Source organism: Macaca mulatta, chromosome 14, assembly GCF_049350105.2.
Source record: "Macaca mulatta isolate MMU2019108-1 chromosome 14, T2T-MMU8v2.0, whole genome shotgun sequence".
Taxonomy (NCBI): domain Eukaryota; kingdom Metazoa; phylum Chordata; class Mammalia; order Primates; family Cercopithecidae; genus Macaca; species Macaca mulatta.
Genome location: NC_133419.1, coordinates 126,377,271 through 126,392,629, shown reverse-complemented (window position 1 = coordinate 126,392,629; position 15,359 = coordinate 126,377,271). Strand labels below are relative to the sequence as shown.

The 15,359-nt window shown below is 40.6% G+C and overlaps 1 protein-coding gene across 11 annotated transcripts in view; it reads left to right on the top strand.

The window, feature by feature from the left end:
• CDON (cell adhesion associated, oncogene regulated) overlaps nt 1–15,359 on the top strand; it is a 101,450-nt gene that overhangs the window by 68,430 nt on the left and 17,661 nt on the right. For all 11 annotated transcript variants that reach the window (XM_077964625.1, XM_077964629.1, XM_028834144.2 and 8 more), the window contains 5 exons: nt 234–415; nt 899–1,004; nt 5,481–5,603; nt 11,779–12,000; nt 14,444–14,724. In XM_077964625.1, the coding sequence (XP_077820751.1) occupies nt 234–415; nt 899–1,004; nt 5,481–5,603; nt 11,779–12,000; nt 14,444–14,724 (914 nt within the window). The remainder of the gene's footprint in view (nt 1–233; nt 416–898; nt 1,005–5,480; nt 5,604–11,778; nt 12,001–14,443; nt 14,725–15,359) is intronic.

Here is a 15,359-nt window from a genome sequence, read left to right as displayed (position 1 = left end):
CTAAGAAGGTCTTGGGATCTTGAACGCAATGCATGGAGCAGCCACTCCCAGTTGATTGAAATTGTCAATTGGGTTGAAATCTATTTACCATACGGGCTTTAGATACTTTATTATAGATAGGTACTTAAGCACAATTGCCATATTTTGACTATTCTACCTTTCATTGTCTTATTACAGCTTTTCTTAGTTATGTTTTGTTGTTGTTGTTTGTTTGTTTTTGTTTTCCCGCAAAGGTTCAACATACAAATTTAGGGTCATTGCCATCAACCATTATGGTGAGAGTTTTCGGAGTTCAGCATCTCGCCCTTATCAGGTGGCTGGGTTCCCCAGTCGCTTTTCCAACCGTCCAGTAACTGGACCCCACATTGCGTACACAGAGGCTGTCAGCGATACTCAGATCATGCTAAAGTGGACGGTCAGTAAACATCTTCTGGAATGAGATCTTCTGGTTTGGTCATGTTAACAGTCAATTTAATATTCTCATGACACAATACAGTAAACAGCAAATTTTGAACTTTAATTGAGGGGACATGCAAGGGCACCAATATTTGTCTAAATAAGAGCACATATTTTGAGGAGGGCAGGGTTAAAAGGAAAATTATTGTTTCCTCAGCTCTCATCCAAATGTTGTTAACTTAATTGCCATCATGGTTTATTCATTTGGAACCAAATGTGCTTTTATGCTTTTGAACCCGGGGAAATGTACTGCCTTATTTCTGTTTAACTTTGCAATAAGCTAAATGCTTTTAATACCTTTGAAGTAAATTAAAAATGGCCATTATTGGTATGTTTGCAAAACGAAACTAGAAAAATGTGACCAAGTAGATAAAGAAACCTTAATGAATGAGAAAGTTGTGTTTATTTTTCTCTTTGACAAGTCTTTGCTTCTATTTTTTAGTACATTCCATCCAGTAACAATAACACTCCCATTCAAGGATTTTATATCTATTACCGACCAACAGATAGTGACAATGACAGTGATTACAAGAGGGACGTTGTAGAAGGTAAGTCCGCCTGGCCTACTGGAGTCCCTGTAAAGGAGCTTTGGAGAAAGAAGGTTGATGAATGTAAAATGCATCATCCCAAGTTAAGACAGTACAAAGTGGAATGGTGTATGTGTTATTGCTGTTGAATTTGTCCCAAAGAAAGCCACCTTTTCCCATTTAATATATGCAGCACCTTATATTTTGGTTGCAGAAACTTGTACAAACATTTGGGGGAAATACGATTAATCAGTAGTAGTTCATCTGAAAGAACATTTTGATTTCTGTTTCACTTAAATGAACAGTGACCTGAGTTTAAAAATCCATTGCAATGTTTAGCTACTTTTAAAAAATAATATCTCACTCATTTTCGCTGGAGTCTGTCCTAGAAAGATCACGTCTTAAGCCTCTTTCTCGCTTGTAGAGATGCTGAGAAACTGGAATGCATGTAGAAAAGAAAGAAGACAGCTAAGAAGATGGTGCTGCTTTTTTAACTGCATTTAAATAGAATCCACAATTTTGCCTATGGCCTGAAGGCTCCACCTGACCTGGCTGGCCTCTGTCTACACCACGTCTCTTGCACCTCTCCCTTTCTGGCCCTTCTTTCAGTTTCCTTGTGTGCACTGAGACATGTTTGCCTCAGGACCTTGGCACAGGGTAGTTCCTGTTGCCTTTACCTAGTTGCGTGCACAGAAAAATTGTCCCACTTTTCAAAATGTTTGACAGTCAAGTTACGGGGAGTCGGATCTTCCCCGTAACTTCCTCTCAGGTAACTTCCTCTCATTTACATGAGAGGGTACCTTGCCGTAGTTTCTAACCATACCCTTTATGTTTATTTCATAGCAGTTATCAAAGTTTAAGTACATGGTGGGGGTGTGTGTGTGTGTGTGTGTGTGTGTGTGTGTGTTTGTGTTTGAAACTGTTTGCTTAAAGTCTGTCTCCTCTACTAGATGTTAACTCCCTGGTGAGCACGGGACCTTTTCTCCCACTGCTATGTCTCCAGAACCTACAATGGTGAGGTGGCCAGTATTGAATTAATGTATGAATGGAGTCCAAAAAGAACAAGGGAATGTCTAACAATATTCGGGTTGAAAAAGACTAGCAGAAGCAACCTGATCGCCGCCTTCAAGTATTTAAGGACTGTTATGTGGAAGAGGAGCTGAGTCAGTTGGGTGAGGGGAAGTTGCAAGAAAGCAGTATAAGAAAGAACTTTCTAACATAGCATTCCTAACATAGGTTCCCCCACAAAGTCGTCAGCTCCTTAATGCTGGAAGTGCTCAGCAGAAGCTGAATGCCCACTTCTCAGTGATATCTTGGAAGGGATTCTTGCCTTTGGAGGAAGGCTTCTTCCAAGTTCTTTTTTTCACTTCAAGATTCTGATTCTTTGAAATAAGAAATGTGCTAGTGAATTATGTCAGAAAATTGCCATAGGCCAAGGTTATTTTCCATATGACTTCTTGACATCAAATACTGCATATAGTTTGTGTTCTAATAAATTACTTTAACTATGCTGTATCACGTTTCTTAAAATATTATAGCAGTCCTTTTCATATTTATCCAGTGGAATGACTTTTGTACTATAATGAGAAATTTATGATCCAGTTCTTAATGCTCGGCACATAGTAGGTGCTCAGTAAATATTTTTTGAATGAGGGAATGATTCTTTCTTTTCTGCCATAACTTTTAGTGGCAAAACTATTCTGTGCTCTTAGGACTCACCATAGTAGCTGTCTCACGGGAAAGAAGAGCCTGGAAGGGGCATGAGGGGATGTTTGGGTTGGGGGCTTTCCTGTGTTCTCTTTGTTGACTTAAGTATGGGTGCCATGGGCATGTCCAGTTTGTGAACGTTCATTGAGCGGTACAGTTATGTGGACTTTTCTGTATGCATACTTTACATCAGTAAAAAAGCTATTTTAAAAAAGAAAAGGAAGGATAATATTTAGGTTGGTGCAAAAGTAAAAAGTAATTGCGGTCTTTGCCATTACTTTTAATGACAAAGACCGCAATTACTTTTGCACCAACCTAATAGTGCTTGTTCTCCATTTTGGGCCTGTCTAGGTCTTCCTTTTATTTCATTGACTTTGGGGCAGTGGGGATGTCAGAATTTTATTTTTAAAATTTTTTGACAGAGGCTAAACATTTGCCATAAAATAGTTCTAAATAAAATGAGTATCTGTCTCTGTCTCTCTGTTTTTCTCTCTCTCATCATCACCCTTCTTGGTTCTATGCTTTAGAAATATCCACTAATAAACAGTTTTAAAACTATATTCTCTAGTCAAATCTTTGAGCTTTTACAAACTTCTGAAATATGCATATTGAGCATGGAACTTGGAAATTATTTAAAGAAGCTTTTATATCTAGTAGTGTCTGCAAATGTGAGTTTTGCTGTAGGTTCCCAGAGCACTTGTTTATAAATGTAATATACTGAGCAGCTAGATGTTTAAGTGGGCTTCACTATGCTGTGTAATTTGCTTATTCTATATTTTCAAGTTTATGCATTTGAAATTCTTTTTGTGGCAGTTGGAAACTATTGGTCTGTTCTCCAAAAAGCAGGAAGAAAAGTATTCATCCTTTGTACTTAAAGTTTTTTTTTTTTTTAATTTTAGATTACTTCTGTGAATTGACCCAACATTTAAACTTTTGAAAACAAAATTAAAAGTCAAATTGTAAGAGAATACAGTAAGAGAAGGAAAATTAAGCTATCCTGTTTTCTGAATTAGGTTCCACATGTAGGTAAACTGTACATGTTTCCAGCACACCAGTGTTTTGGTGTTGAGTATTTTTATCTTTTAAAGTTAAGTCAATTCCAAATAAAGTATCAGTCATTCTGATCTTTAAGTCTGTGCTTTGGTTTCTCTCTGAGGTAAATCCTTACCTTTTCTAAAATATCCTTTGGGAAAATAATTGCCTGTTAATTCAAGGATATGTGCTGGTTGGTTGATTTTAAACCTAATGATGTACTTAGTTGTCTTATTCATCAATGATCAGTAAAATTCTTTCTCTTTGCTGTTATTTCCTATAATTTTAGCCAGTGGAAAAATAACTATAACAATGGAATATTAATCTAACAAAATATGTATCATTTTAACGATTTTTCTCTTATTAGTAACATATCCGAAGCCTAGTTTAATTCCATTTTTATGAACGCTATGAAAGGAAAACTTCAAATCTAGTGTAGTAATTATTCAAGAGAATGTAGTGTAGGTGAGTGTAGGGCCAGGTTGGGAAAGACCCAAGGCTAGAGAAAAAAAATAAGTTTTTTGGAAAGCCTTTGGATTTTAGAGACAGATCTGTTCCATTTTCAACCAGTTTTTGAGTCAGTATCTTTTGGGGGATCCTTTTTACATTTGTAAATGGGGCATAGAACTCCTCACTTTTGAGCCTTTCAGAGACGATCCTAAAACAAGCAGATTTTCTTCCTTCGAAACCGTGGGTCTGTACAAGTGAAGGGTGTTGTACTGTTGACCTGGAAAGAGGCTTGTACTTCCAGATTGAAATATTTTTGTCTGCATTGAGTTACAAAGGAGTCTGGTGATATTGGTCCTATCAGCCAAGTAGATTTAACTTGCATATGTGGTTTTGTTTTGCTTTTTTTCTCCCCCTTTAATTAATTCTTAAATCAGTCGGGGGTATGCTTGAGTTTCTACGAAACAGTGGAGACAGTCTGAAGAGATGTTTCTACAAGGGATTAAGGGTGCTTGAAGAGTTAATTTAATCTGGCAAAAGTGTCCCTGCTTATGAAAGGTTGTCACCAGTCCATGGAAGTCAAAATGAAGAGTGATTTCTACTGGAGTGTTCAATTTAGGAGTGTTTCTAAATGAAATGTTGGCTGTGTGCCACGGATAACAGAATCATTCTACTGGAGATACTTGTGTGGTTTGGAGATCTTGACTCAAAAGAACGCAGGAGTGGGGGTGGCGGCCAAGAGTTTCCCATAGTAGATTTTGCTTTTTGGTGATTCTCAGCAGTTTATTCGGGCATTCAGTCATATGTCAGTTCATGTTGCATCCATGACAATGGAGTTGAGAGCTTTGCTTGGGCCATTCTCATAACTGGTCAGTTGCTCTGGGTAGTGCACCATTTGCTGGTCCCAAATGTACTGTTGCTTTTTGGTGGAGGAACATAGTGGATTGACTTGCTGGGTTAAGATGGGGATGAAAGAACTTGAGGTTTCTTTCCTATGCATAAAATTAACATGTATTTTATGAAAGACTCCCCACTAATTATTTTTAGTGAAACAAGTATTATTGCCAACACACAGATATAGTTTTAAGTCAGCTTATCTCTTCTCTTTACTTTTCCTTCATGCCATGTAATAGAAATGCTGTTTATCTGTGGTGCATTAGTCAAATACTTACTGTTAAGGACATTTTTATTGCACAAACTACTAGATGGTGGTGGATGCTGCTCCAGCCTCATCCTGAAAACGTTAACTAATTATATCGATATTATCATTTAGGCTGTATGATGTGTAAAGCCTTTTATTTTTCCTTTTAGGTTCAAAGCAGTGGCATATGATTGGCCACCTCCAGCCAGAAACCTCCTATGACATTAAAATGCAATGCTTCAACGAAGGAGGAGAAAGTGAATTTAGCAATGTGATGATCTGCGAGACTAAAGGTGGGAGAAGTTTTGCTTTTTCCCTGGACAGTGATAGAATTCCAACCCTGGATTACTGCTTCTGACTGTTGATATATTCTGGGTTTTGTTTTGTTTTGAGACATGGTCCCACTCTGTCGCCCAGGCTAGAGTGCAGTGGTACAATCTCAGCTTGCTGCAACCTCCGCCTCCTGGGTTCAAGCCATTCTCCTGCCTCAGCCTACCAAGTAGTTGGGACTGCAGGTACCACCACACCCAGCTAATTTTTATAATTTTAGTAGAGATGGGGTTTCACCGTGTTGGCCACGCTGGTCTCGAACTCCTGGCCTCAGGTGATCCACCTGCCTGGGCTTCCCAAACTTCTGGGATTACAGGCATGAGCCACCACACCCAGCCATGACTATTGATATATTTGCCTAAGGAAATTTCTGCTTTGGACCATTTTCTAGGTGCATACACTTACACTGTCCAGACAAATGTATAACATGTGGGCTCGAATACTTGTCTAAAAAGTAGTTTACATAATCATTAATCCTGTTTGTTAATTTCTGTGTGACTCTTAAGTAAATCACCTCCCTTCCCTTTTCTTTATTTTTATTTTATTTTATTTATTTATTTATTTATTTATTTATTTATTTATTTATTTATTTTTTTGAGGCGGAGTCTCCCTCTGTCGCCCAGGCTGGAGTGCAGTGGCGCGATCTCGGCTCACTGCAAGCTCCGCCTCCCGGGTTCACGCCATTCTCCTGCCTCAGCCTCCCGAGTAGCTGGGACTACAGGCGCCGCCACCACGCCCGGCTAATTTTTTTGTATTTTTAGTGGAGACGGGGTTTCATTGTGTTAGCCAGGATGGTCTCGATCTCCTGACCTCGTGATCCGCCCGTCTCGGCCTCCCAAAGTGCTGGGATTACAGGCTTGAGCCACCGCGCCCGGCCTATTTATTTATTTTTGAGAGGGAGTCTCGCTCTGTCGCCGGGGCTGGAGCGCAGTGGCCGGATCTCAGCTCACTGCAAGCTCCGCCTCCCGGGTTTATACGCCATTCTCCTGCCTCAGCCTCCTGAGTAGCTGGGACTACAGGCGCCCGCCACCTCGCCCGGCTAGTTTTTTGTATTTTTTTTAGTAGAGACGGGGTTTCACCGTGTTAGCCAGGATGGTCTTGATCTCTTGACCTCGTAATCCACCCGTCTCGGCCTCCCAAAGTGCTGGGATTACAGGCTTGAGCCACCGCGCCCGGCCTATTTTATTTTTTTTTAGAGAAGGCGTCTCGCTGTGTTGCCCAGGCTGGTCATGAACCCTTCCCTTTTTCTTTACAAAGATGATAAAAATATTTGTTGACTACTTTCTAGATTGCTGTGAAAATGAGAATACTAACAAAAGTTTAAGAATATTAAGAAGTGAAACATATGTTTAAAGTAGTTTCTTGAGTGACAGATAATGTAACTTCTATCTACTTGTTTAATTAAGTGTAGTAAAGTTTAGAATTAGCAGTTGCTAATTCTAAATTGAACATTCTCAACTCTGCCTGCATAGGTAGATGCACTGTCAAGAGTGTTGCCATGTTTAAGAAGAGAAGATACCACAGGGGAATAATAGAAATAGCTCATGTAGATGTTTACAAACAAAAACACTCTTGTCCACAGTCTCAGTTAATCTTCACAACAACTTTGAGGATACTGTCAACTGCAAGGAACACAAAAATCTCCTCTCAGTAGGCTTCAACAGTGAAGAAATGTATTATCCCAAAAATAAGCAGCCCAGAAGTAGGTAACTAATTCCAAGGTTGTTTAATTCAGGAGGCTGAGGCAGGAGAATCGCTTGAGCCTGGAAGATAGAGGTGGCAGTGAGCCAAGATCAGGCCACTGCACTCCAGTTTGAGCAAGAGAGTGAGACCTTGTCTCAAAAAAAAAAAAAAAAAGAAGTTCATTGTTTTCTGTCTTTCCTGTTTGCCATGTTCCCGTTGCCAGCTTGGCCCTAAGACTAGCACTGCTGTTAGCTCGCCTCAGTTCTGGGCATCACCTTTAAGGTGTTACAATGTCTGATAGTGTTTGTTTTCAAGAACAAGGAAAATTTCCCCCAAAGTCCTCTACTAGATCTTCCCACAAGTCTCATTAGTCACAATTCAGCCACACACTGCCCCCAAACCATTGACCAGATTTATCCCAGAGTTCTGTGGGGTTGAGGTAGACACTCAAACAAAATTGGAGCTCTGATAACATGGTAAAGACGGCTGTTGAGTGAGCTGGGCAGCCATCAGTGTCTGTACAGGTGATCTTATTATTCCTTTTAAAAAATGAGGACATGAAAAAGTAGGTTTTTTAAAAATGAGGAAATGGAGGCTCCAAAAGATTGAATGATAAGCCAAGGCTTAGTTCTAGCTTTTAAATTCTAAATCATGTGTGTCTCTGCTGCAATACTCACATCTTAAGTCCATACTTAAACATATATCCACATACCTTTAGACTTACCTTGAATTTCATTTGTTTAGCATATATTTGAGTGCCTTTTTGTACCAGACACTGTGATGTGTTCATGGGATACTTGGAGTAAAGTTAAATAAAAATGAAATTTATCATCTCTGCCCCCAGGACATTTAAGAATCTAGCCAGACGAAACATAAAACATTATAACTGTTATTTATAGTAGTATAATAGTATAGCTGTGATTACAATAGTATACCTCATTTTCTGACATCAGTAGGGAATGAAAAGCTTCTACCTACAGACTTTCAGATCAGTGAAAAACAAAAAACTTCTTTGAAATGTTAACTATTTATGTTGAATGACTTTTATGTAATTATGTATTACATAATTCCCAGCCTGTTTAGATGGAAGATCTCATGTATACTTCAACCTTTAAAAAATGACTCTAGGTTCTTGTGAACAATGATGGTTTTATCCTGAGTAATTGAGGAAGGTTTTCAGGGATGACAGAGGCGCTGAAGGCTGGCTGTTTTCCCTTCCCACCGAAGCTCAGAGACTGCTGTGATGTTTCTTTTAGTTCTTTGGTTTCTCTCTCTGTTTTTCATCTCACCTTTCTTATTTCAGGCTGTTATCTGTCTCTTCCTATCAGTGTTAATGGATCTCACTCACCCTTCAATGCAAGCCATCTGTCCTCAGTTTTTAACTTTAGCAAGGGGTTGGAAACCAGATCATGAAGGTTGATAGAATTACAAATGAATTAAGAATAAATAAAGAGTGATTAAACCTGACCGACTTCCCTATGAGTAATCATGATCTTTAATATATGATATGGAACATCCATTGTGCCTCAGAAACTCTTTTGTTTTCTTTAGGGTCGGCCAGGACATAAAATTGTATAATCTAACGTACCACCTCAAGTAGAAATTTCCTTTAGCATCTCTGCCAAGTATTCATCCAGCTTTCAATAAGAGAGAACACCTTCTCTTGAAAGATGACTTCTTTTCTCATTCCCAGCTCTGTTTGGTGTAGTTGATGCTGCTAGAAAATTGAACCCCAATTTAATGTTGTTTGTTGAATAGATTTTTTTTTTGAGACGGAGTCACCCAGGCTGGAGTGCAGTGGCGTGATCTCGGCTCACTGCAATCGCTGTCTCCTGGGTTCAAGTGATTCTCCTGCCTCAGCCTCCCGAGTAGCTGGGACTACAGGCACGTGCCACCAAGTCTGGTTAATTTTTTGTATTATTAGGAGAGACAGGGTTTCACCATGTTAGCCAGGATGGTCTCGATCTCCTGACCTCGTTATCTGCCCAGCTCCGCCTCCCAAAGTACTGGGATTACAGACATGAGCCACTGCGCCCAGCCAAGTAGATTTTTATTTTTTATTTTTTTCCTGGTTTTTCCTCTTTTTTTTTTTTTTATTATACTTTAAGTTCTAGGGTACATGTGCACAATATGCAAGTTTGTTACATATGTGTACATGTGCCGTGTTGGTGTGCTGCACCCATTAACTCATCATTTACATTAGATATTTCTCCTAATGCTATCCCTCCCCCATTCCCCCACCCCATGACAAGCCCCGGTGTGTGATGTTCCCCGCCCTGTGTCCGAGGGTTCACATTGTTCAATTCCCACCTGTGAGTGAGAACATGCGGTGTTTAGTTTTGCTCAGAATGATGGTTTCCAGCTTCATCCATGTTGCTACAAAGGACATAAACTCATCCTTTTTTACAGCTGCTTAGTATTCCATGGTGTATATGTGCCACATTTTCTTAATCCAGTCTGTCATTGATGGACATTTGGGTTGGTTCCAAGTCTTGGCTATTGTGAATAGTGCCACAATAAACATACGTGTGCATGTGTCTTTATAGTAGCATGCTTTATAATCCTTTGGGTATATACTCAGTAATGGGATCGCTGGGTCAAATGGTATTTCTATTTCTAGATCCTTGAGGAATTGCCACACTGTCTTCCACAATTGTTGAACTAGTTTACACTCCCACCAACAGTGTAAAAGTGTTCCTATTTCTCCACATCCTCTCCAGCACCTGTTGTTTCTTGACTTTTTAATGCTCACCATTCTAACTGGTATGAGATGTTATCTCATTGTGGTTTTGATTTGCATTTCTCTAATGAGCAGTGTGATGATGAGCATTTTTTCTCATCTGTGTCTGTTTAGCTGAGTAGATTTTTAAAAAGCTGCTTTGCTTCTGTGGTTTGTTGGCACCGTAACAGGAAATTCAGTATAACCAATAATAACAGCAGAACTGATTGACCACCACCCTTAGCCAGGCTCTAAGTGCTTTCCATGGCTTAACTCGTTTACCCTTCATTACCACTAGATAATTGATAGAGCTCTTATTAATATCCCCATTTCAAAATGTAAAAACTGGCTGGGCACAGTGGCTTACACCTGTAATCCTAGCACTTTGAGAGGCCAAAGTGGGTAGACCACTTGAGGTCAGGAGGTTGAGACCACCCTGGCCAATATGGTGAAAACTTGTCTCTACTAAAAATATTTTTTAAAAATCCAGGCGTGGTGGCATGTGCCTGTAATCCCAGCTACCTGGGAGGCTGAGGCGGGAGAATCGCTAGAACCTAGGAGACAGAGGCTGCAGTGAGCTGACATCATGCCATTGCACTCCAGCCTGGGCAACAGGGTGAGACTTTGTCTCAAAAAAATAAAAATAAAAAATAAATAAAAACTGAGGTTTTGGAGGTAAAAGTCATACAGCTAATGATAGGTGGAGGTGAGGTATAAACATAGGCTGTGTGCTTCCGGAGACTGGCTGCCGACCACTTTGCTCTGCTGCTTTTCTGTGACATGTAGAGACGTAAGAACATACGATTTGGGGATGAGAGAATGAGGTTTGAGTCCCACCTGTTACTAGTTTTTGTTATTGCTATTACCCAGAATACCGATGAACCAGGTAAGAGTACTGCACCTACATGGGCTCCAAAGGCTTTGTTTTTGGAATGCTTAATACTATGTGTGAGATTTTGGAAGGTCATTGTTCTAGTAACCCAAAGCCATAATTTCTATTATTGGTAGTGATTTTTATATACATGGTAGAAGCATAAAATATGTAATTCTGAGTCTTGTTTAGCTCAAAATATATCTGACCGAAAGGAGTTTGTGTTCCATCCATAAGTGGAAATACTTTTTTTTTTCTTCGAGGTGGAGTCTCGCTCTGTCGCCCAGGTTGGAGTGCAGTGGCACGATCTTGGCTCACTGCAGCCTCTGCCTCCCGGTTTCAAGCAGTTCTCCTGCCTCAGCCACCCCAGTAGCTGGGATTACGGGCACCCGCAGCCATGCCCGGCTAATTTTTGTATTTTTAGTAGACACGGGGGTTTCACCGTGTTGCTCAGGCCAGTCGCGAACTCCTGAGCTCAGATAGTTGCTCGCCTCGGCCTCCCAAAATGCTGGGATTACAGGCGTGAGCCACCGTGCCCGGCCTAAGTGGAAACACTTTCATTTCAACTATTTGGGAGTCTTCTCCAAGTACAGTTAAGCAGATAATCATATAGCAGTTTGGATTAGACCAAGTGCATGTGTTCGTCTGCTCTTAGGATTTCTCTAAAGTTTGTAGACTAAAACTTTGGCACATCAGGTTTTTAAACTTTGGAGCCCTCTTTGTGACTCATTGGTGGTCAGATCATCTCAGTCACAAGAGTAAACAGACTGGCTTGCATTCCTAACCAGACCTCCTTCAGAGAGTAAACCATTTCATGGAGTCTGTATTCACTCTGACATCATGTTTTCCTTTATATTTCAACTAGTGAAACGTGTTCCTGGAGCTTCTGAATATCCTGTCAAAGACTTGAGTACCCCTCCAAATTCTTCGGGAAGTGGAGGAAATGTGGGGCCTGCAGCCAGCCCTGCTAGAAGCAGTGACATGTTATATCTGATCGTTGGCTGTGTGCTGGGCGTCATGGTCCTCATTCTGATGGTTTTCATTGCAATGTGCCTGTGGAAGAATCGCCAGCAGAATACCATACAAAGTAAGTCACTCATAAGTGTTTCCTTCTCTTTTTCTAAAGATGGGTGGACAAATATTGTCAGAATAAATACTGATTTCTAACACTGTTGTGTGTTGGTGTCATGGTACGAAGCACATGAGATACTCTTCATTCAGAGTAGATGACTTTAAAACTATCCTAGCTGTCAGCCAGAGTAAGTGGAGCATCAAATTAAATTGCCCAGCAGACATAAACACCAAAGCCAAAACTAAGCAGGTCTCTAAGTAAATAGCTGACTTATTGCTGGGAAACTCCAGCTTTGTTGGACCACCAAAGAGGAGCCTGAGCTCTGGAATTGCTGTAGGAACACCTTTACACTGGTACAGAGCTTGCCAACAGGGAATAGAAAAGCCATGATGGAAAGCAGGTAGTGAAAACTTCTCTAAGTCACTGTCACTGAATGACACGTAACCAATGGGGATAATGCAGCCCTGTTTCTGTGCCTGATGGACTCAAGACTGCTCCAGCGTGGCATCCTCTCCCTGGAGTGTATCTAGGAATACGTGTGCTTGAACATCGACGATGGCTCTGCTTTGAAATAACAGTGAAATAACCTAGAACCCCCTTTCTCTTTTCACTTCCTTCAGTTCTCTTCAGCACACTGTCTTACTTTTCGTATTATCTCAGCTATTATAAAATAGGATCATCAAATCAAGCAGAGAGTTTAGTCTTTGGTGGGAGGAAGTTTTTTGGTTTTCCCTTTGGCTCCAGAATAAGGAAATGAAAGGAAAGTGAGGGACGACCCCAGCAGGCACTTCCAGTGGCTGTTAGCCAGTTCTCACGCATGCTCCCCTTTTAGTTACCGGTTCCGGAAGAAGGAAGTACTCTGTTTGTATTGAATGGTGCCGTCCAAGAGAGAGGGGGAGAGATGGTGGCTGCATCAGGCTGAAGGGATGGTGATCATTTGATTTTCTAAGTGGTTTTAATGCCATTGCCTTTAATTGTGTGAGTGCGTGTTGAATCATTAAAAGAGAAGTATTAATCTGAAAGGGATGGTGATCATTTGATGTTCTAAGTGGTTTTAATGCTGTTGCCTTTAACTGTGTGAGTGCATGTTGAATCATTAAAAGAGAAGTATTAATCTGGTCATCTGAGCTATATTAATCGGATTAAAGTCATCCTACTTTGTGACCTGATAATATGTTTAAAAATGGATAATTCTCATGGTGGTGTTCATTCAGTCATTTATTCAAAAGATAATCATTGTCTTCTGTATACCAGGCACTGTTCTGGACAGTGGAGATGTAATGGTAAATAAAATAAACGCCACGTCTGCCCTCTCAAAGTTTATAGTTTAGTGGAGACCACAAGCAGGTGTACTGAGATTACACACCTGGGCAAGAGTGCCCAGTAATGCGGGCAGCTAAGGAAAGGAGGGACACCTAATCCAGCCTTGGCGAGCTCTCGTGCCTTTGAAGATTTTATCCAAGCTCCAACAACAAATCCTGTACAGTTTGGACACTTTAGTTTCTAAGAGATACTTTACTTTTTCTACATATATCTGGTAGATGTGCCTCTGGAAATCAGAGTTTTTGAGACAGTCATTTATATGCTTTTAATAGAAGAAAATCGAAGGCCAGGTGCAGTGGCCCACGCCTGTAATCATAGCACTTTGGGAGGCCGAGGCAGGCGGATCACGAGGTCAGGAGATCGAGACCAGCCTGGCTAGCATGGTGAAACCCTGTCTCTACTAAAAATGCAAAAAATTAGCTGGGCATGGTGGCACGTGCCAGCTACTTGGGAGGCTGAAGCAGGAGAATTGCTTGAACCCGGGAGGCAGAGGTTGCACTGAGCCAAGATCATGCCATTGCACTCCAGCCTGGGCAACAAAAGCGAAACTCCATCTCAAAAAAAAGAAAGGAAAATAGAATCACTTTTTGCCTTTGTACCCCACACCTTCCAAATGGGTTATAATGACTAAGGAGCTGTATGAATGGTCAGTGACTGTATGTACAGCTCCATCCTTTTACTTAACAGAGTTGTTTATTGCTACTGGAAATACCCCACCTAAAGCTAGTCTTTTGTTGTCATTTTATGCCGTTGTTTTCAGCACTTTGAAGTATAATATCTAGGAGTTTAAGCACTTTTTCCTAGTGTTGCCAGTACTCTGATAGTTTAGCTTGCCCAATATATTCGTTCTCTTTTGAGTAATTTCTCCTGAGTTAATTTTTCTTCCCGTTAACAGAATCATAATTAACTCAGAGTTCACAGCTATCTCTACACTCTATGGAAAATAATAGCAATAACTTTATTAAACTATGTCTTACAAGTAGGCTTTAAGTGAACATTTTTCAAATGTTTTTATTTTAGTCTATTTGTAGTCTCTTAGAGATTTTATCAGTAAGACCTTCTCAGCAAGAAGATTGTCCTTTTTAGTGTCTTATTTTGTGTGTGTGTGTGTGGCTTTTTTGTTCTCTTTTAACAGAATATGACCCACCAGGATATCTCTACCAAGGATCAGATATGAATGGGCAGATGGTGGAATACACCACTCTCTCGGGAGCGAGTCAGATAAATGGAAATGTTCATGGAGGCTTCCTAACCAACGGCGGTCTCAGCAGTGGCTATTCCCACCTTCACCGTAAGGTCCCCAACGGAGTCAATGGAATTGTGAATGGGAGCCTAAATGGAGGGCTTTACTCTGGGCACACCAACTCTCTAACCAGGACACATGTGGATTTCGAACATCCTCATCATCTAGTGAATGTAAGAGACTTAACTATAAATAAAAACCCCTCTGTCCCTCAGGGTGCCAAGCACCAGAACGGGGACAGCACGCTGGGCTTTGTTCAATATAGAAACCTCACAGGTTCCCTTGAATGGAAGCAGCATCGATCACTGGCAGCCCTTTGATCCCGGGTAGTCTTTGTAAGTTGTTTTCTATTGCCAGGTCATAGTTATATTCATCAGTTTAGTTTCATTTTAAAATTATTAAACACTGAAAGTGGAATACCGGCAATGAACAGACTGGAAGTCGTTCTTTAGATGAAATGGAAATACCACTGGACGTAGACTAGACCAAATACTTTAAATTTGATTTATTGAGAGCAGGGTCTTAAAAATGCAAATGCCGAGAAGAGGCAGGCAGATCAGGACATCGTGGGAGTGAGATGGTAGCACTGCAGGCGATGGCCACCTGGAGAGCACAGACTGTGTCTTTGGGAAGCAGCCGCAGTTTGACACTTACAGTTGTCATAGGCTGAGGGCCCAGTGTTGCCAAATTTTCTGATTTTTCAAAACCTCTGTAAATCCAGGTGAAATTGACTGATTTTTACATGCTGGCACCTAATTCAAAATTTGAAAACATCTGTAGGCCATGCCAAACATCTCTGCAGGCCACC